Source organism: Cervus canadensis, chromosome 9, assembly GCF_019320065.1.
Source record: "Cervus canadensis isolate Bull #8, Minnesota chromosome 9, ASM1932006v1, whole genome shotgun sequence".
In the NCBI taxonomy this organism is placed as follows: Eukaryota; Metazoa; Chordata; class Mammalia; order Artiodactyla; family Cervidae; genus Cervus; species Cervus canadensis.
In genome coordinates, this window is record NC_057394.1 from 14165847 (window position 1) to 14188814 (window position 22968).

Here is a 22968-nt window from a genome sequence, read left to right on the forward strand (position 1 = left end):
CAGCATCAGGTCTTTTTCAGTGAGTCAACTCTTCACACGAGGTGGCCAAAGTATTGCAGTTTCAGCTTCAGCATCAGTCCTTCCAATGAATACCCAGGACTGATCTCCTTTAGGCAGAGGAACCAGAGATCAAATTGCCAACATCAGTGGATGATCAAAAAAGCAAGAAAGTTCCAGAAAAACATCTGCTTCTGCTTTACTGACTATGCCAAAGCCTTTGACCATGCGGATCACAACAAACTGTGGAAAATTCTTAAAGAGATCGGAATACCAGATCATCTGACCTGCCTCTTGAGAAACCTGTATGCAGGTCAGGAAGCAACACTTAGAATTGGACATGGAACAACAGACTGTTTCCAAATCGGGAAAGGAGTACATCAAGGCTATATATTGTCACCCTGCTTGTTAAACATTTCCAGAGTACATCATGTGAAATGCCAGGCTGGATGAAGCACACGCTGGAATCAAGATTGCCAGGAGAAATATCAATAACCTCAGATATGCAGATGACACCACCCTTATGGCAGAAAGTGAAGAGGATCTAAAGACAGCCTTTTGATGAAAGTGGAAGAGAAAAGTGAAAAAGTTGGCTTAAAACTCAACATTGAAAATACAAATATCATGGCATCTGGTCCCATTACTTCCTGGCAAGCAGATGCAAAAACAGTGGAAACAGTGACAGACTTTATTTCCTTTGGCTCCAGAATCACTGCAGATGGTGACTGCAGCCATGAAATTAAATGATGCTTACTTCTTTGAAGAAAAGCTTTGACAAACCTAGACAGCATATTACAAAGCAGAGACATTATTGTTGACAGAGGTTTGTCTAGTCAAAGCTATGGTTTTTCCAGCAGTCATGTATGTATGTGAGAGTTGGACTATAAAGAAAGCTGAGCACTGAAGAATTGATGCTTTTGAACTGTGGTGTTGGAGAAGACTCTTGAGAGTCTCTTGGACTGCAAGCAGATCCAACCAGTCCATCCTAACGGAAATCAAATCTGAATATTCATTGGAAGAATGATGCTGAAGCTGAAACTACAATACTTTGGCCACCTGATGCAAAGAACTGATTCATTGGAACAAACCCTGATGCTGGAAAAGATTGAAAGCAGGAAGAGAATAGTATGACAGAGGATGAGTGGGTTGGATGGCATCACCGGCTCAATGTACATGAGTTTGAGCAAGCTCCAGGTGTTGGTGATGAACAGGGAAGCCTGGAGTCCTACAGTCCATGGGGTCGCAAAGGATTGGACATGACTGAGCAGCTGAACTGAACTGACTAGGTTTTCTCAGCATTTGATCTGGAGAGTCTGAGAACTTTGGCCCCATCCCTGTGGAATATTGGGATTTTCTTTTTGCACCCTAGTATGCTGCAAGAACATTAGACAGCAAATTATTCAGTCCAGATAACCCCCACACACACCCCGTATAAGCAAATGTGGTGACCAGTTGATTAGAACTGTTTATGCTCTCTCTCTAGGTGGTGGGTCTGTGCCATAAATAATGCCACTGTTTTCTTGAAATGTAACTGATGGTATGTCTTAAGGTCACTGCTGAAGGTACCAGTAAAAACAGGGACACCCGACTACTGTATTCAGAAGGCTTAAACTTGCTTCATCCTTGTGCTCAGAAGGACTACTGACGTTCTGAGGTTTAGTTTCAGATCCTACTGCTAAGCTGCCTCTGGACGCTTAGGCTGACCTTTTTTTTCACCTTAATGACAAATATGTAGCTGCTTTTAATGGGTTTATAGGGTACATTTTTGCAAAAGTGAGCATAAGAGCAGTCACAGAGCAGTGCATAAAATCTGGATCGCATTTGGTTGCCTTTCTCTAGCCAATTCTTTTTGTTTATTTTTGAAACTTTTAATTTTGTATTGGGGTAGAACTGATAGTCAAATAATAAGCAATGTTGTGATGGTTTCAGGTGAACAGTGAAGAGACTCAGCCGTACATATATTTGTATACATTCTCCCCCAAACTCCCCTCTCATCCAGGCTGTCACATAACATTCCATGTGCTGTACAAAATAGGTCCTTGTTGGTTATTTGTTTTAAATATAGCAGTATGTACATGTCTATGCCAAACTCCCTAACTATCCCTTCCTCCCATCCTTCCCCCCAGGAACCATAAGTTCATTTTCTCAGTCTGTGAGTCTCTTTCTGTTTGTAAGTAAGTTCATTTATTTCATTTTTTTTAGATTCCACAAATAAGGGATATCATATGATATTTCTTCCTCTGTGACATACTTAATTCAGTAAGTAATGACACTCTCGGTCTATCCATGTGGCTGAAAATGACATTATTTCATTCTTTTTAATGGCCTAAACAACTCTTTGCATTTAGCAGTGCCTGAATGATGAAGTCATATCCAAATTCTGTCTGAAAGGCTTCTGTGATCAACTAGCAATGTCTGCCACAGGCATTGCTGGCAGTAGGCTAGCACGTTCGTCATGTGTATTCAGACTATGGATCCTTGCCTCTGCTGTTTTAAGTGTTCTCATACCAGATTCCCATGGACTTTATTCAACCTCAGGCAGATACAGAAACATTCGTCAGGTTCCCCGAACGGACATCAGGACCATTCAAAGACCCCTCCTCTGTCACGTCCTGTGGGCACAAGGGCGGTGCAGTACCGGGTGATCCGTGACCCGCACAGAGGCTCCCGGCGCAGGTGCGGGGAGAGCCCCCGGGTGGGGAGACGGCAGACTGTCCGCTCCCTTACTCGTCTCACCCTGTCCTGGGTCTGGCTCTGGTCCAGGGTGGGGGATGTACCGACTCTATCCCAACCTTAGGTTACCCATCTGAGGTGGACACAGCACACAGGGAGCTCAGCAAAATTCAGGGTTGTGAGGACTCTAGTGAGGAATTAAATTTTGAAATGCTACTGACTCAAAAATTACTAGTAATTACTCAGTCATGGAAAAGAATGAAATGTTACCACTTGCAGCAACATGGATGGACATAGAGGGATGTTATTCTTGGTAAAGAAAGTAAGAAAAATACTATATGGTATCTCTTCTATGTAGAATCTAAAGAATAATATAAATGAATATATATACAAAACAGAAACAGAGACAGAGACAGAAAGCAAACTTACAGTTACCATAGGGCAAAGAGAGGAAAGGAGCGACAGATTAGGAATATGGAATCAACAAGTACACACTGCTGTGCACCAAATAGGTAAGGAGCATGAATGTACTGTACAGCGCAGGGCATTTTACTCAATATCTTGTAATAGCCTATCTAGGGACAGTTCTAGCCTCACTTGTACTCATATTTAGTCGCTTAGTCATGGCTAGCTCTTTGAACCCTATGGATTGTAGCCCACCAGACTCCACTGTCCATGGGATTCTCTAGGCAAGAATAGTGAAGTGGGTTGCCACTTCCTCCTCTAGGGGATCTTTTCGACCCAAGGATCAAAACCACATTTCCTATGTCTCCTACATTGCAGGTGGGTTCTTAAGCTTCTGAGTCATCCTATAATGGATTATAATCAGAAAAAAATAACTGCATCTCTATGCCGTATACCTGATACATATCATAATTCAACCATACATATATATGTATATAGATAGATAGATACATATATATATATATTTTTAATTTGGAAGGGTGTATACTGAGGAGGACCTTGATGAATGAGCTAGTAAAGAATTTCTTTATCTAAATTTAGCTGTGATTTGAATGTGGTTAAAAAAAAAAGGTTCAAAGAGAATCTTTCATTTCCAGGTTGTTAAAGTGAAGGTTGGTGTGAGCAGGAATTCGAGGGTCACTGTGGAGGATCCTCTCTGAAGGGGCTTCATCCTTCCTCCCCCAGGCAGCCCTCCAGGAAGCCCCGGGTGTGCCCTTTGGTGGGTGTGTGACCACAGAGCCCGGGAGGCAGTGGTTTCCTCGCCTCCAGCCTCCCTGACTTTCTCTGTCGTGTGTCTGTCTCTGCTTCCCCAGCACGGAGCCCGGTGTTTTCCCACTTAGCCTCTTCTCTCCGGGGACTCTGGACCATTCGGGCGTACAAAGCTGAACAGAGTTTTCAGGAGCTGTTTGATGCACACCAGGACTTGCACTCAGGTCTATAAGTTTCTGGAGATGATTTCTAAGGGTGGGATGTTCTGCCTCCCGAGGCCTGACCTCCCTCTCAGGTGGTCTGGCTGGCCAGCACTTTCTTGTGCCGCCCCACGGCTCCCTCTGCACACCCGCCTCCCCCACCCCGTCCTCTCACCATCCCCTCTGTGCGTGCCTCTCTTCCCTTCCGCCCCCTGCTTGCTCCCCTGACTGGCTTGTATTGTCCTTGCATCACTATGCCCTGTGGTCTTCTGTCTCCTTAGGGCAGGAGTCAGCAAAGAGCCAGCCTTGTGTGCTGTCCTGGGTCTGTTGTAACTTCTCAGGTTTCCTGTTTTAGCACAAAGGATGGCCAGGGTAATAAATATGTCAGCAAATGGCCGTGCCTGTGATCCACTAAAACTCCACTTACGGAACCAGGTGCTGGCCATTTCTGGCCTCCAGGCTGTAGTTGTCAGCTCTCTTTTCAGAGCATGTCAAACCTGACTGAGGAAAATAATTTCCAGATCATCATATTTGCTCTTCTCTTCATGTATATTATTCTTTATATCAGTGAAGATTTGTTCTAGGTAGAAATTCCAGAATTTACTCTAAGTCTGTAAAATCCTGGCCTGTATCTTCAATCTGTATTGTATTTTGAAGATAAAATGGCATTTTAAAAGCCGCATGCAGGTCCTGTGAGCCGATGGTTATTTACACACTGGCTCTGAAGAGTAAACACTGTGCAGGGCCCTGTAGGAATTGCAGAAGGTGCTGGAAACAGTGTGAGCTGTGCCCCCTGCTATCAGAGAGCTGGGAATAGTCAACGTGTGAGAGGGTGATCTTCAAGTTGAGGCCCAACACTGCCGGAAACGCACTGATGAGACTGTTTTTCCATCTTTTTTCTCATGATGAAATTTCTGTGTATAACCTGTGGATTGAATTTTTCAGTGAATGCTTCCCACAGAGCCCCTGGACTGATTTCTGTGTGTGTCAAATGGTATCGTGTCAAAATCTAGCTTTCTGAACTCTTTGTGCTCCTTGGGTGTATAACTGCTATCCTACCTGTGTGAAAATCTTCTGTTGCTCAACTGAACAAAATTCTCATTTGAAGCAGCTAACATGGCTATTCTACTGATTTATTATACTTATTACGGTTCACAAATGCAGAGGCTTGGTTCCTGCTTTTGACGACGTCCCGATGGCTCGCTGTGTATCTAGATGTCATCTGTGCCGTCTTTGTCACTGTTGTTGCCTTTGTGTCCCTGATTCTTGCAGATGGTAAGTATAGATGTGAGTAACTACTTATAATATGAATACAGTTTATAGTTTCATTTACATTTATTAAATAAAGCTCTTGCTGTCTTGTCTAGTATATACTGTTTGAGTTTGACTCTAATGAATTAGTGTTTGCAGTATAGGATTCCACTGTGTGGTCTATATGAAATCATTTGTGTCTCGATGAGACCTTTCTATCTCTTTCTTTGAATGGGTTGAGGTCTATGCAAATGTAGCAAGCTGACTTGCTGAACATTCCAGGTAATGTTGGGAGGAGAAAACCAAGTTTACTATTATATTAAGCTTTTGTCCAGTTAGCTTTAGGGCTACTTGGATCTCTTAGTTGCAGGGGCCTGATTCACAGAGGTGAGAAATTTCTCTGTAGGAAAGAACAATCTCCTCACTGCTGTGTGGGTACCAGATGGGCAGGTGTTGGCATCTGTGCCATGAATTCACCATCTCTATTCCATAGTAATGGCACTGAATCAAAATCTTTAATAAGGAGCAATGAAAGTAGCTGTTTAGAGTTGAAAGCACTGGCTCTTAGAACCCATTGTCTTGTTTTTCATGGTTTCAATGCCAGCTCCCTTGAATGTAGAAAGTGAAATTTACACAAAGGTTCTTGAAACCCTAATGAAGAAAATGAGAATAATGACATGGTTCCTCATCTTTGTAATGCTGTCAAGTGTGTCCATCCTGTTGGGATTAATAAACTCATTTTGTAGTCTTTTTGAAATCAAAGTGTTTTTTTCATTGTATCATGGTCTCAATCAAGACATACTAAAAGTACGTGTCATATTATCATTATATACAAATGATTTAAATATTATAAAGGAGTCTTCTTCATAAAGTGACAGAAGGAGCTAGGTGAGGGGTTAACAACAGGACTGACTCTTTTCTCCTTCTTTCTTATTTAGCTTTGACTCCCGGGCAGGTTGGCCTGGTCCTGTCTCTTGCCCTCACACTCACAGGGATGTTCCAGTGGTGCGTCAGGCAAAGGATGGAAGTTGAGAACCTGGTGATGTTTATTTTAACCTTCTTAGCCCTTTCAAGTCTCCTTGCCATAAATGCCATAAAAGCAATTCTTATGTAAAATATTAAAGCTGTTATTTTTACATCATAGCTAACAGTTTTTTATATCCTCCTCCATGTGGTTAAAGTCAATGTAAAATAAAACATATACATATTATCCTTCCTATACATATTATCCTTAATCTAATGTATGTCATGTCGGCAGGTTTTATATTCATTGTAAGTTGTCTTCAAGTAAAATAAATGGCTCTTCATTATTATACTCTTTAGGTATAATGAAAGTAGGGGGAAGGTTCTGAAATTCTAGAGAGAATATTTGCTAATTTCTTAGAAACTTGTTTATTTTTGTTTCTTAATGGATAATTCCTCATCCTTGGTAAAATGATTCAGTATTTTGAGAATTTTTTTGTTTGTTTAATTAATAGATACACCTACTTCATTGTAGCATTTATTCCTGTATGTGTTGAACATCTGAATTTGCTAGTGTTCCTTCTTTCTGGTAGGATAAGCCACTTCTCAGAATGGCCTTTCTGTAGCCACACGTTACAGATTAGTGTCCATAAGTATTCTTTTCTTTAACAAAACTCTCTTTTTTCTTTTATCCATATGTGAAAAGTAGGTAAATAAAACTTTATCATTCAGTTCTGTAATTCTTTTAGATTCAATATGATGTTTAAGGATGAAATTCTAAATGAAAGTGTTACGAGATGATGAATAAGTTTCAAAATCATCAAAGGTGTCATCAAATTCCTATTTCTGTCCTTTGGGAATGATAAGATGTGAGATATTTTAAACTAATTATATATAAAAGCAGAACATCTCATTTATAATCTCTGAACACCTATAAACGAGACCCTCTGTCCTGACCCGCATGATGTCATGTGTCTTTCAGATGATTTCAGTAGAAAGAGTGATGGAATATTTAGACCTTGAGGAAGAAGCTCCCTGGGAATACAAGGATCATCCCCCGCCTCCCTGGAGTAATGAAGCAAGGATTAGGTTTAACTCTGTTAACTTCAGGTATACCTTAGATGGGCCTCTGGTATTGAAGAACCTGACCGCAATCATTGAAGCAACAAAAAAGGTTTGTTTAACCCAGTTGTCTCTGTAAAATCCAGCTAAAGATTTAGCACCATATTTGTTCTTGGCTTCCTTGTTGCTGTGTCAGGGGACTCTTTGTTCCACATGGATGCACGGTCAATAAGTTGCTTCAGTTGTGTCCGAGTCTTTGCGACCCCATGGACTGTAGCCCATCAGGCTGCTCTGTCCGTGGAATTCTCCAGGCAAGAATACTGGAGTAGGTTTCCATTTTCTCCTCCAGGGGACCTTCCCAACCCAATGATCAAACCCACATCTCTTAAGTCTCCCGCATTAGCAAGCAGGTTCTTTACCACTAGTGCCACCTGCGAAGTCATATAGTGACATGATAAGTGCATCATTCTTGGAAACTGACCATGGAAGGGGCATCCCCACATTTCTTTGTGTTGCGAGCTCCCTCATGATGGTTGGAGGGCTCTGGGCCCTGGAGTTGGAACCTAACCTGAGCCTAGATACTGTATATTTTACCCGATTATTCATGAGGAGTCTTAGAAGTCAGCCCTGGCTCCCTGTCCCTAACTCTCCTATATCTCATTTCTAGCCATCTTTTCTTCTTTGTACTTCTGGACTCTTCTCTTCCTCCCATGATACCTTTCAGTTGCAGCCTCCCCCTCTATCCCTTGGCCCTTCTGACTTGTCCTCCACTCACCCACACTTGGCTGTCATTGCTCTGCTCTCACTCCAAGGCTGCTTCTTTCTTTAGCACAGATCTGACCCTTACTGGCCTGGGTAAGATGGTGCTCAAACCATAGTTCAGCCCAAGGTCCACTCCAAATAGGGACTATGTGGCCATCAGAGAAGAGCCCAGAATCGTACTCAATCAGGGCTGAGGAACCAAAGCCCCCAATGGAGGCAGGGCCCAGACACTTGCTTAAAGTTGGTGAAAGCAACCTAAAAGGAGCAGAGGAGGATCCATGTGAGAGACAATAGAGAGGTTTGTGTCCTGGCCCTGCCAGCATCCGTGTCTGCTGGTGATGTTCCTTTCACACTCAGCTTGGGCCCCTCAACTCAGACTAGGAGAGATGCTTGAAGAAGAGACTAAACCTGAATAGACAAAGTCATAGGAAGCTCTTCCACCTACCTCGCCATCCTTGGGTCCTAACATTCCCACCCCCTCTGCACTCAGCTCCTGTGTAGATTCTCCCAAAGCAACATGGCCTCCCAGCTCCCAGTGTGCACATGCTGCCCCTTCCCTTCTGTCATGAGGCTGGTGAAAAATCTCATTTTCGGAGTGAAACTGTTACTTGCTCAGTCATGTCTGACTCTTTGCGACACCATGGACTGTGTGTCCATGGAATTCTCCAGGCAAGATTATTGGAGTGGGTTGCCATTCGCTTGTCCAGGGGATCTTTCCCATCCAGGAATCAAACCCGTTTCTCCCACATCGCAGCCAGATTCTTTACCTTCTGAGCCACCAGGGAAGCCCCTGCACCTTCTGAGTTAATCCTAATGTATCTGCTTCTGTAAGATCCTTGATTTTTCACCAGCATTATATATATTCTTTAAAGATAGCATATATGGTATACCTATGTTCATAGCAGTATTATTCACAGTAGCCAAAAGTTGGAAGCATCCCAAGTATTAATATCTATCATCAGATGAGTGGATAAACAAATCCTTACAATATAGTATATCCCTACAATGAAATACTATTATTCAGCCTTAAAAAGAAAGAAAATTATAATCTATAGGTGACCCTTGAGGACATCATGTTAAGTGAAATAAGCCAGAAACAAAAGGATTGAATACTATATGATTCCATGTATGAGAATCCTAGAGCAGTCAAGTTTATAAAGACAGACAGTAGAATATTGGTAGCCAGGGACTGGAGTAAAAAGGATGGGGAGCTGAGATTTTTGGGTACAGAATTTCAGTTTTACATGACAGGAAATATTCTGGAGATTGGTTGCAAAAAACTGTGAATGCACTTAACACTAAGCTGTCCTCTTAAAAATTGTTCAATTCAGGTCAGTCACTTGGTCGTGTCTGACTCTTCGTGACCCCATGAACTGTAGCACACCAGGCTTCCTTGTCCATCACCAACTCCCAGAGCTTGCTCAAACTCATGTCCATTGAGTCGGTGATGCCATCCAGCCATCTCATCTGCTGTCGTCCCCTTCTCTTCCTGCCTTCAATCTTTCCCAGCATCGAGGTCTTTTCAAATGAGTCAGTTCTTCACATCATGTGGCCAAAGTATTGGAATTTCAGCTTCAGCATCAGTCCTTCCAATGAATATTCAGGACTGATTTCCTTTAGAGTTCATTCCAGACTGATTCCTGGTTGGATCTCCTTGCAATCCAAGGGACTTTCAAGAGTCTTCTCCAATACCACAGCTCAGAAGCATCAATTCTCTGGCATTCAGCCTTCTTTATTGTCCAACACTCACATCCATACATGTCTACTGGAAAAACCATAGCTTTGACTATATGGACATTTGTTGGTAAAGTAATGTCTTTGCTTTTTAATATGCTGTCTAGGTTGGTCATAGCTTTTTTTCCAAGGAGCAAGCATATTTAATTCCATGGCTGCAGTCACCATCTTCAGTGATTTTGGAGCCCCCCGCCGAAATAAAGTCTGTCACTGTTTACATTGTTTCCCCATCTATTTGTCATGAAGTGATGGGAACAGATGCCATGATGTTCATTTTCTGAATGTTGAGTTTTAAGCCAGCTTTTTCACACCCCTCTTTCACCTTCATCAAAAGGCTCTTTAGCTCCTCTTCTCTTTCTGCCATAAAGGTGGTGTCATCTGCATATCTGAGGTTTTTGATATGTTCTTCCTGCAATCTTGATTCTAGCTTGTATTTCATCCAGCCTGGAATTCTGCATGTTATACTCTGCATATACGTTAAATAAGCAGGGTGAAAATATACAGCCTTGACTTATATTGGTGTAGTCAGTAAAGCAGAAGTAGATGTTTTTCTGAAACACTCTTGCTTTTTCTTTGATCCAACGGATGTTGACAATGTGATCTCTGGTTCCTCTGCCTTTTTTAAATCCAGCTTGAACATCTGGAAGTTCTCGGTTCATGTACTGTTGAAGCCTAGCTTGGGGAATTTTGAGCATTACTTTGCTAGCATGTGAGATGAGTGCAGTTGTGCAGTAGTTTGAACATTCTTTGGCATTGCCTTTCTTTGGAATTGGAATGAAAACTGACCTTTCCCAGTCCTGTGGCCACTGCTGAGTTTTCCAAATTTGCTGGCATATTGAGTGCAGCACTTTCACAGCATCCTCTTTTAGGATTTGAAATAGAAATTGTTAAGCTGGTAAATTTTATGTTACATGTTTTACCAGAATTAAAATAAAAGGTATCATCTGTGGCATGCTTTGTAATTTTCATCTGTATCTCATAGAACCCTGAGGCTTTTTAAGATCAGATAACATCTTGTTTTCATCTCTGTTCCCCAGGAAGTGGCATTCTGCAGGGCACAGTGAGAGTACTGAGGGACTGCTGGCTAGGAGAGTGAGTGAGTAACACACAGGTCTGAGCAGCCAGTAACCAACACACACACGTTTCTCAGGTAGCTCAGTGGTAAAGAATCTGCCTGCAATGCAGCAGATGTGGGTTCAACCCCTGGGTGGGGAAGATCCTCTGGAGAAGAAAATGACAACCTGTTCCAGTATTCTTGCCTGGAAAATTCCGTGGACAGAGGAGCCTGGTGGGCTACAGTCAATGGGGTCACAAAAAGCTGGACATGACTTAGTGACCGAGCACGCATGCATCCTTTTAACATGAAAGAATATTCAACTTAATGCTCAAGTGATAGATACCCAGAGAGAAGCTTCAGTTAATTACAGGGCAAAAACTTCCTCCAGATTGTTTCCATTTTCATCATAAGTCAGGAGGAAGATGAGGATTCCTATGGCAGGAAAGCATTATTTACGTTAGCTACACTTTTTATGAAATCCTGTCCCTGAGAACACTGTAGATGACATTTGCTTACTCGGAGACAATGTGTCCATCAGATTTCCTGTTGTAAACATAATTCTGTTAATTTGTACTGATCTTAAATTTCTCCCAAACCAAAATTATGAATATCTAAGAAACTCTGTAGTACAACTTAAGACCATAATAGATTTATATTCTTTTATCTTAAAATCTCCAAATTCTAGGGTTATGTGAGGTTCTAAAGTATGTGAGGGAAGATTGAGTTTGAAGACTGAATTAATAATTGCAGTAACTTGACTTTTGATCTGTGTCTTGGTCAACTCTCAGTATCATCGTTAGCTTCATTTCTGTGTTTGTAGATGATACCTGGGCAGTGTGTTTCACTACCCAGTGAAATGAAGTGATTTCACTCCACTTGTGTACATCCCAGGTTTCCTCTCCTGCTCACCTGTTCCAGCCCCTGACATTCCAGGACACCTCTTTGATGTTGGATTTGATTGAGAGGCTGCTTTGGGGGACATGGGAGTGAGCCCACCTAGCAGAAGTGGGGCTCTGTTCTCTTTACATCATGTCCTCTGCTGTCCCGATTCCTGGAAATTAGAGTCAACAGGAAAGAGTAGGCACCATAGAGGTTTCTAATTCGTGGAAGAAATAGCTAGTAAAAGTAAAGACCCAAAATGAGGTAAATAGAACCCTAGGTTTCCTGGTTAGATTCCAAACACAGGCTGAGTTTTTCATTTAAGTGATTTTGTGCTAGATTTTATCATTTTAGAGAGTACTGGGTCATTTTAAAACATTTTCCAGATCTCGAGGTGGATTGATTTTGATTTGTTATTTTCTTTTCTTTCTCAGAGCTATTACTTGGATAATACATTTTTACAGATGCTTACTATACCTTGCTATAATGTGCAAAATATTGCTTTCCTACATTTTCTCTGTTTTTAACATAATATTTTCTCAGCAGCCCCTCCTTGCACAACAGTTGTCCCAGTTGCTCTGCTGGCTTCTTCATTCCTTGTGACTCAGATGGTGGTGTCAGGGCCAGCAGCACCTGAATCACCTGGAACTTCTTAGAAATGCAGAGTCTCAGGCTCACCCAGACCTCTTGACTCAACATCACATTTGAACAAGATCTTCCAATAAAGTCCTTTCTCTCCCATGGGCAATTTTTGATGAGTGATAACTTATGATTTCCAAGAACTGTACTTTGACAGTTTGAAATTGAGCTCGTGAATCACCCAAACACCTGCTGTGTCTGATCAGGAGGCTGTAGAATGTTCTGTGCCACTTACCCTTCATATTTATTTACTTTTATATTCTAGGAATCATGCCTTTACATTATAATTCAACTCTGTGTTATTTCAATGCATTTATTTGCATCTTTTCCAGTGGAGTCTGTCTTCATCACGGGCAGTTTTCATCCTATACCCACCTTCCCTGCACCAGACTCCTTCAGGGACTGGAGGGATTTCCCACAGGCTCAGCCCTTCCTGGACCTGAAGTCAGAGAGCCCAGTGTAGCAGTGTATGTGTGGCTCTTTAACCACCTGATGGTATCAAGAATGAGACTTGCTGTTCCAAGTAGGGCACTAGGTATGTTTGGCCCATTTCCCAGGAACCATTGTCCCACTTAGCTGCAGGTTTCTCTCCCAGCCCAGCTGTGGGTGCTGGTTCTTCCTGCTGACAGCCAGCCCACCTGACCTCAAGTACCCTTTTCTTCTCTGTGATGTTGGCTATCTTGTCCCACTCACCACATTTTCTCCATCCATATCCACATCATGCTTTAACTCTCTGGCATTAGGATTTCTATGGTAGGCCTGTTCCTTTAACTGCAACTACATAAAGAAGGCTGAGCACCAAAGAATTGATACTTTCAAACTGTGGTGCTAGAGAATACTCTTAAGAGTTTATTGGACAGCAAGGAGATGAAACCAGTCAATCCTAAAGGAAATTAACCCTGAGTATTCATTGCAAAGACTGATGCTGAAGCTCCAACACTTTGGCCACCTGGTGCAAAGAACCAACTCCTTGGAAAAGACTGTAGATGCTGGGAAAGATTGAGGGCAAGAGGAGAATGGAGTGACAGAGGATGACATGATTAGATGGCATCATCGAGTCAATGAACATGAGTTTGAGCAAACTCTGGGAGACAGTGAAGGACAGGGAAGTCTGGTGTGCTGCAGTCCATGGGGTAGCAGAGTCGGACACGACTTAGTGATTGAACAACAACACACCTCTCCCCACTTTCTGTTTCAGCTACACAGAGGGGCATAATAAGGTGTCAGTCCATCAAGGAGATAAGGAGACCATCAGCAAAATGAAAAAGAGGCTGACACACATGGATTTGAGTCCCATGCTGACTTATGGCTCTGCTATTTCAGGCAGACGAATTAATCTTGTAAGCCCAGATCTCCTCATTTGCAAAATGGAAGTGATGGGACTTAACATCTAGTTTTGTTCTGCAGCTTAAATAAAATAAGACATATTAAACACCCAGCATGAAGATCAGCACACTGTAAATACTTAAAAGATAGTTATTTGGGCAAAGAGAGTTATACTTGGGCAAAGATAGACGGTTGTCATTTTTGTAGGATCTAAAATGACCTTAGGGGCTTCCCAGGTGGCGCCAGTGGTAGAAAACCCACTTGCCAATGTAGGAGACATAAGAGACCAGGGTTAGAAGGGTTACATCCCTGGATGGGGCAGATCCCCTGAAGAAGGGCATGGCAACCCACTCCAGTATTCTTGCCTGGAGAATCCCATGGACAGAGGAGCCCAAAGTGCTTCAGTCCATAGGGTCTCAGAGTCAGACACAACTGAAGCAGCTTAGCACACAGCACAAATGACCGTAACTTCTTATTCTGCATAAATTGTTGTCTGTCCTGTGAAAATAAGGGGTTGGCCATTTGCAATCATATTTATGACTATGGGATCCATCTGCCATATCTACTTCTCTGTCCAGCTTATCCTATACCTAAATAATATAGTAATAGATTACCCATAAATTTCTTCAGTCTGAGTTAAAAACCTCAGCTCCCTATGAAAGTCTCTGTCTCAGGATAGCACAGGTAATACAAATAATACAAGGGCAAATTCAATACAGATCCAGCTTTTAGCACACACAGTTCACTTGAAATAAGAAAATGCCTGTATCAGCTTTGTAATATAGAAAGCAATTGTAATTTTTATAGGAGTTTAGAAAAGATGATATAACATCCATTAGGGTTGAGAGAAGTCCACTTAAGGGAACACGTAGAGTATTTCTGAGAAATTAGGCATGTGAAATACACTTAGTGACTTGCTAGGATTTCAGTAGGTGGAAACATTTGTGAAAGTCATTCCAGGAGGTGGGACCAACCTTAGCAAAGTCATGATGCCCTGAAACAGTGAATGAAGAGTTAGGCATCTGCAGAGCATTCAGGGAAAAGAACCACCCAGTGTTTAACACACAGATTCACATTCAAGCCTCACAGCTACCCAGAAAGCCCAAGGAGCTGACTTGTGGAGGTGGAGGATGGAGAGGTTTGTGAGTACAGTTTTGTACAGGTGACTTCCTGGGGCACATGTCAGGCATAAAGCTGGCCTTTGGGAGTTTAGTCTGAGAAGTGAGTGCACATGGACCAGAGTAGGCAGATGTGGGAGGCAGAGAGCCAGTAGCTATTTTACCTCCAGCAAGATGTCATGGGAAACTGATTCTACCTTTTGGGATCAAACTGATGTTGATTAAAACAAAGTTATAACACACGAGTTTGTGAATGTGCAAGGAAATTAGTAGGAGTAGAAAATGGTATCGTATTTCTGAGAGGTAGGCTGGCAGTACTTAACAGCCTTCTCAAAAAATGTTCATACCTAGTTCTCAGCAATTCCCCATCTGAGAGTTTATATTCAGGAAATAATTAAGGTTGTTTAGAAAGATTTAGCTTCAGGAATATATAGCCAGTTATTTATAACTGCAAAATATTGGAGACCACCTTAAATATCCAACAATAGGTGATTTGTTAAGTAAATGATCACATGTACTATAATATTATATAGCCATTAAGATATTTTTTTGAAATATTAAAAACAAATTACAACAATATGTTCATATTAATTCCATTTTGATTAAATATATGAACTTTTATCTTTAAGAACACATATATAGAAATAAGGGCTTCCTTGGTGGCTCAGTGGTAAAGAATCAGCCTGCCAAGCGGGACAAGTGAATTCGATCCCTGAGTCAGGAAGATCCACTGGAGGAGAAAATGGCAACCCACTCCAGTATTCTTGCCTGAGAAATCCCATGGAGAGAGGAGTCTGGTAGACTACAGTCATTGGGGTCACAGAGAATCAGATATGGCTTAGTTGACTAAACAACAACACAGAAATAACAAAGGAAAAAAAGAACACACGTTCAAATCTAGAAAGAAAACACATCAGCATCTTACAAATGGTTTTATCAGAGTGCTGGGGTGATGGCTAGTATTTATTGACTTTTCAGATTCATTTACACTGATTACGATTAAGGAAAGATGTTTTTCTAAAACTGTTTATTTTGTATTGGAGTATAGCTGATTAACAATGTGATAGTTTCAGGTGAACAACAAAGCAACTCAGCCATACATATACATATATCCATTCTCCCCCAAACCCCACTCCCATCCAAGCTGCCACATAACATTGAGCAGAGACCCCTTTGCTACACAGTAGGTCCTTTTTGGTTATCCATTTTAAATATAGCGATGTGTACATGTAGATCCCAAACTCCCTAGCTATCCCTTCCCCACAGCCTTCCTTTGGGCAACCGTAAATTTCTTCTCTAAGTCTGTGAGTCTGCTTCTGTCTTGTAAATACATTGACTTCTATCACGTCTGTTTAGATTCCCCGTATAAGGGATGTTATGGCTTCTCTGGTGGCTCAGCAGTAAAGAATCTGCCTATAATGCAAGAGATACAGGAAATGCGGATTTGATCCGTGGGTCAGAAAGATCCCCTGGAGAAAGGCATGGCAACCACTCCAGTATTCTTGCCTGGAGAATTCCATGGCCTGAGGAACCTGGTGGTCTGTGGGTGGGGTCACAGAAAGTCTGACACAACTGAGCAACTAATACACATACACAGTTATTAGTCTCTTACAGTTTCTTTGTATTTTGTTGTTTGAGGAGATGTTTGTCCAGGTATAAGCACTGCAGCAAAGGGTCCTAGGTCCCTTCCTGACTCAATCAGAGACCAACCCTGACCCTCTTGGAAAAACAGGCATTCACAAAGCTGCTAAAATAAGATTTTTGTTGTGAATTTTGTGTTAGGAATGCAAACTTGCTGATATGGTGATCTCCATAGGCAATTGGTAAAACCCATCGGTGACCATGAAAGACTTTCAGCCTGTAGTGTTGATGACTGAATGGTAGAAATAGCCAGAGCCGTGTTTTCTTTGAGTTGTGTTTTTCTTGTTTTCCTCACTGGAGATTGAAGCTCACAGTCCTGTGGTCGTGAGCAGTTCTCAGTGCCCTGCATATCTCAGTCATTTACACAGTCTACAGATGTTGCAGTTTGAACACATAATCAGTTTCATTGGAGCTGGTAGGATAGGAATATATATATATACATATATATATATACATATATATATATACATATATATGTATATATGTTCATAGGAATATTCATAGCATAGGAATATATATTCTCACAGACACAGTTCTCACCTGTGTCCTGAGCTGTGTCAGTTTATACATCAGAACACTGGGAAATACGGGCATAGCTGGTTTTATTGTGCTTCACATATATTACAATTTTTACAAATTGAACATTTGTGCCAAAGCTGTATCAAGTAAGTTCACTGGTGCCATTTTTCCTACAGCATTTTCTCACTCTGTCTCTGTCACATTTTGGTAATTCTCACAACATTTCAAACTTTTTAATTATTATTATATTTTTTTATGGTGACCAATGGTCTTCATTGTTATTACAGCCTGCTGAACCCTCTGGTGGTTAGTGCTTTTTAGCAATAAAGTATTTGAAAATTAAGGTATGCATCAATACATTGTTTTTTAGACATAATGCTGTTATACAGTTAGTAAACTATCTTATAGTATAACTTTTATATGCACAGAGAAAGAAAAATATTTTTTATTTTTATCACCTTATTTTGTGATATTCACTTTATTGAGGTGGTCTGGAACCAAATCCACAATATCTTAGAAGTCTGCCTCTACACAGAACCTATAAGTCACATATATACACATTAAAACCTACCTGTATGCAGAAAATGACCCATTTAAATTACATAAATTACAGTTTACCATAAGGTACAAAATGGCAACCAAAATAAATCAACTGAAGTCTGTTTTGTTATGTGTGTATTTTTTAGTCCCTCAGTCATGTCTGACTCTTATATTTAATTTCTATAAAGATAAATTCTTTTTTTAATGTCATTATTGATTTTACAGATTATATGTGACAATCCCAACATATAATCTGTCCTCAGAAAGCTCTGACTTCTCTGTTTAAAGGATTGAGTTTTTTAAATTTACTGAATTAATTTGCAAATGATTGAAAGCATGTCTTACATCCCTCACTGACTCCAGATTCTTAACCAGAAATGAAATTATCTCTTGGGAAGCTTCCACCAGGAATCATCAGTTGGGCAAACTCATTGGTTTTTAAAAAAAAAAAAAGTCAGTTTCTGCATACATGTTTGAATGCATTTAGCTAAAAGCTAGCTTTCCCAACACAGTTTCATCCTTCAGCAGGATTTTGCCTGCTTTCTTAACTCATACCTGCTTAGTCTGTCCAACTCTTCAACCTCATGGACCGTAGCCTGCCAGGCTCCTGTCTATGCTTTATGTTGATCTTTGAATATACTGTTAGCACACTTAATTTCTCTTTGTTTTGGTTTGAATAAATAGACTGATATGTCACATTTGTCTTTCTAAGATGTGATTGTATCAACTGGTTTTTAAAATCGCTTTTGAAGTGCTGAGATGAAAGGTTCCATATAAATAGCAAATGTTAATTATATTGTTAATCTCATTATGTGAATTTTGCCTATTGGCTGCTGCCCATTAAGACAGTGAGACCTGCGTTTTACAATTGCAAGATGTTTCCTTCAAGGACAGAGAATAATTAAGATATTTAATGTTAGTAAGTGACTTAGTTTTTCTACCAAAAAAATTCCTCTCGAATAATAGAGCCCTCAGAAAATGAACAGTTATTTTGTGTATAACGCTTCTGCCTTGTTGACATTGCTGTAAAATTATCCACATAATTCTCATAGTAGTATATTCTCATAGTATTCTCATAATTCTCGGAGTAGAAATACTCCAACATTAGGAATAAAGATAATTTAAACTTAATTTTTATGGCTCACTTAGGAGACTGCTGGCTTTTCACTGCCTATCGATCAATTCTGTTATTTTTAACTCTTATTTGAACCATGGGGTCTCAACTAGGGGACATTTGTCAATGTCTGACATTTTTGATTTCCATAATGTGGGGAGTGTTTCTGGTTTCTAGTGGTTAGACTCTAAGATACTACTGAAAACCCTACAATATGCAGGATATTGGGCATATATCCAGACAAAACCAACTATAATTAATTATCCCCCAATAATGAATTATCTGGCCCCAAATTTCAACAGTTGCCATGACTGAGAAATGTTTAGACAACATTCTACATAGAACTTTAAAAATTCTTCCTCAACTGGCAGGGTTTCTTCTAGGTTTGTTGTATGTTGTTAATTCTTAATCCTTTCTGGATCTCATTACAGGTTGGCATTGTGGGAAGAACAGGAGCTGGAAAAAGTTCTCTTTTTTCTTCAGTTTTTCGATTGTCAGAACCTGAAGGCTTTATTTGGGTTGATTATTGTTGGGTAGGAGATATTGGACTTCACAATTTAAGGAAGAAAATGTCAATCATATTACAGGTATGCACATCAGAGCATTCTCACATGTTCTTTTATAAGGCATCTAAGTTTGATTGATTTTAATTTGATTTTTGTTTGTTTTTACATTGGATGAAAATTTTTATTCTTTTGCCCCCAATAAAGCATGTTTTTAACAGCAGGTATTTTCAATAGATATTCTCATCACATACCAGATTTTTAAAAATTATTTTATATGGAAATATAGTTGATGTACAATGTTGTGTTAGTTTCTGGTGTATAGCAAAGTGATTCAGTTGATTTAGTTGATATATCTATATATGTATATACATATATATACTTTTTCATATTCTTTTCCATTATGATTTATTTCAGTTTTCAGTTCAGTCACTTAGTCATGTCCAACTCTTTGCAACCCTATGGATTGCTGCATGCCAGGCCTTCCCTGTTCATCACCAACTCCCGGAGATCGCTCAAACTCATATCCATGGAGTCGGTGATGCCATCCACCCATCTCATCTTCTGTCATCCCTTCTCTTCCTGCCTTCAAAATTTCCCAGCATTAGGGCCTTTTCCAATGAGTCAGATCTTTACATCAGGTGGCCAAAGTATTGGAGTTTCAGCTTCAGCATCAGTTCTTCCAATGAATATTCAGGTTTGATTTCCTTTAGGATGGACTGGTTGGATCTGTTTGCAGTCCAAGGGACTCTCAAGAGTCTTCTCCAACACCACAGTTCAAAAGCATCAATTCTTCGGTGCTCAGCTTTCTTTATAGTCCAACTCTCACATCCATACATGACTACTGGAGAAACCATAGCTTTGACTATACAGACCATTGTTGGCAAAGCACTGTCTCTGCATTTTAATATGCTCTCTAGGTCGGTCATAACTTTTCTTCCAAGGAGCAAGCACCTTTTAATTTCATGGGTGCAGTCACCATATGCAGTGATTTTGGAGCCCAAAAAGATAAAGTCTGCCACTGTTTCCATTGTTTCCCCATATATTTGCCATGAAGTGATAGGACCGAATGTCATGATCTTAGTTTTCTGAATGTTGAGTTTTAAGCCAACTTTGTCACTCTCCTCTTTCACTTTCATCAAGAGGTTCTTTAGTTCCTCTTCACTTTCTGCCATAAGGGTGGTATCATCTGCTTATCTGAGGTGATTGATATTTCTCCTGGCAATCTTGATTCCAGCTTGTGCTTCATCCAGCCCTGCATTTTGCATGATGTACTCTGCATATAAGTTAAATAAGCAGGGTGACAATATACAGCCTTGACATACTCCTTTCCTGATTTAGAACCAGTCTTTTTTTTCCATGTCCAGTTCTAACTGTTGCTTCTGGACATGCGCATAAATTTCTCAGAAGGCAAGCAAGGTGGTCTGGTATTCCCATCTCTTGAAGAATTTTCCACAGTTTGTTGTGATCCATACAGTCAAAAGGCTTTGGTGTAATCAATAAAGCAGAAGTAGATGTTTTTCTGGATATGATGATTTATTACAGGATATTAAATATACTTCCCTGTGCTATACAGTAGGACATTGTTGTCTATACACTGTGTACATAAAATTTCAATCTGTGAATCCCAGACTCTCAGTTCATCCCTCCCCAACCACTCCATTCCTGTGGCAACCATAAGTCTGTTCTCTCTGGCTATGAGTCTATTTCTGTTTTGTAGATAAGTTCATTTTTGTCATATTTTAAATTCCACATATAAGTGACATCATATGATGTTTGTCTTTTTGACTTATTTCACCTATTATGGTAGTCTCTAGGTCCATCAATGTTGCTGAAAATGGCATTATTTCATGTTTTATGGCTGAGTAGTATTTCATCACATATATATGTATATATATATATATATATATATTTTTTTTTTTTTCAATATCAAAGAAAGGCAATGCCAAAGAATGCTCAAACTACCGCACAATTGCACTCATCTCACATGCTAGTAAAGTAATGCTCAAAATTCTCTAAGCCAGGCTTCAGCAATACATGAACCGGGAACTTCCAGATGTTCAAACTGGTTTTAGAAAAGGCAGAGGAACCAGAGATCAAATTGCCAACATCTGCTGGATCATCAAAAAAGCAAGAGAGTTCCAGAAAAACATCTATTTCTGCTTTATTGACTATGCCAAAGCCTTTGAGTGTGTGGATCACAACAAACTGTGGAAAATTCTGAAAGAGATGGGAATACCAGACCCAAGAGTTTGAGTAAGATAGGTGTTAGCTCTTCTCTAAATTTTTGGTAGAATTCAGCTGTGAAACCATCTGGTCCTGGGCTTTTGTTTGCTGGAAGATTTCTGATTACAGTTTCGATCTTCATGCCTGTGATGTGTCTGTTAAGATCTTCTATTTTTTCTTGGTTCTGTTTGGAAAGTTATACTTTTCTAAGAATTTGTCCATTTCTTCCAAGTTGTCCATTTTATTGGCATAGAGCTGCTGGTAGTAGTCTCTTATGATCCTTTGTATTTCAGAGTTGTCTGTTGCGATCTCTCCATTTTCATTTCTAATTTTGTTGATTTGGTTCTTCTCCCTTTGTTTCTTGATGAGTCTGGCTAACGGTTTGTCAATTATATTTACCTTTTCAAAAAACCAGCTTTTAGCTTTGTTGATTTTTGCTATGGTCTCTTTAGTTTCTTTTGCATTTATTTCTGCCGTAATTTTTAAGATTTCTTTCCTTCTGCTAACCCTGGGGTTCTTCATTTCTTCCTTCTCTAGTTGGTTTAGGTGTAGAGTTAGGTTATTCATTTGACTTTTTTCTTGTTTCTTGAGGTAAGCCTGTAGTGCTATGAACCTTCCCCTTAGCACTGCTTTTACAATGTCCCATAGGTTTTGGTTTGTTGTGTTTTCATTTTCATTCGTTTCTATGCATATTTTGATTCCTTTTTTGATTTTTTCTGATTTGTTGGTTATTCAGAAGCGTGTTATTTAGCCTCCATATGTTGGAATTTTTAATAGTTTCTTTTTTTTTCTTCCTGTAATGGAGATCTAATCTTACTGCATTATGGTCAGAAAAGATGACTGGAATGATTTCAATTTTTTTGAATTTACCAAGGCTAGATTTATGGCCCAGAATGTGATCTATTCTGGAGAACGTTCTGTGTGCACTTGAGAAAAAGGTGAAATTGATTGTTTTGGGGTGAAATGTCCTATAGATATCAATTAGGTCTAGCTGGACCATTGTGTCATTTAAAGTTTGTGTTTCCTTGTTAATTTTCTGTTTAGTTGATCTATCCATAGATGTAAGTGGGGTATTTAAGTCTCCCACTATTATTGTGTTATTGTTAATTTCCCCTGTCATTCCTGTTAGCATTTGCCTTACATTTGCGGTGCTCCTATGTTGGGTGCATACATATTTATAATTGCTATATCTTCTTCTTGGATTGATCCTTTGATCATTATGTAGTGTCCTTCTTTGTCTCTTTTCACAGCCTTTATTTTAAAGTCTATTTTATCTGATGTGAGTATTGCAACTCCTGCTTTATTTTGGTCTCCGTTTGTGTGAAATATTTTTTTCCAGCCCTTCACTTTCAGTCTGTATATATCCCTTATTTTGAGGTGGGTCTCTTGTATACAGCATGTATAGGGGTCTTGCTTTTGTATCCATTCAGCCAGTCTTTGTCTTTTGGTTGGGGCATTCAACCCATTTACATTTAAGGTAATTATTGATAAGAATTGTCCCGTTGCCATTTGCTTTGTTGTTTTGGGTTCACGTTCATACAACCTTTCTGTGTTTCCTGTCTAGAGAAGATCCTTTAGCATTTGTTGAAGA

At 40.1% G+C, this 22968-nt stretch overlaps 1 protein-coding gene across 4 annotated transcripts in view; it reads left to right on the plus strand.

Moving 5' to 3' along the window:
* LOC122447477 (ATP-binding cassette sub-family C member 4-like) overlaps positions 1–22968 on the plus strand; it is a 1659665-nt gene that overhangs the window by 117977 nt on the left and 1518720 nt on the right. Inside the window, exons 22-26 of one of the 4 annotated variants that reach the window (XM_043478125.1) lie at positions 3948–4067; positions 5208–5318; positions 6233–6333; positions 7240–7431; positions 12298–12379. The exons of 1 other annotated variant lie outside the window; for it this stretch is intronic. In XM_043478125.1, the coding sequence (XP_043334060.1) occupies positions 3948–4067; positions 5208–5318; positions 6233–6333; positions 7240–7431; positions 12298–12354 (581 nt within the window). In that variant the 3' untranslated portion in view covers positions 12355–12379. Of the gene's footprint in view, positions 1–3947; positions 4068–5207; positions 5323–6232; positions 6334–7239; positions 7432–12297; positions 12380–22968 lie in introns of those variants that run through there. 2 more of the 4 variants (XM_043478126.1, XR_006271252.1) reach the window with 2 other exon arrangements.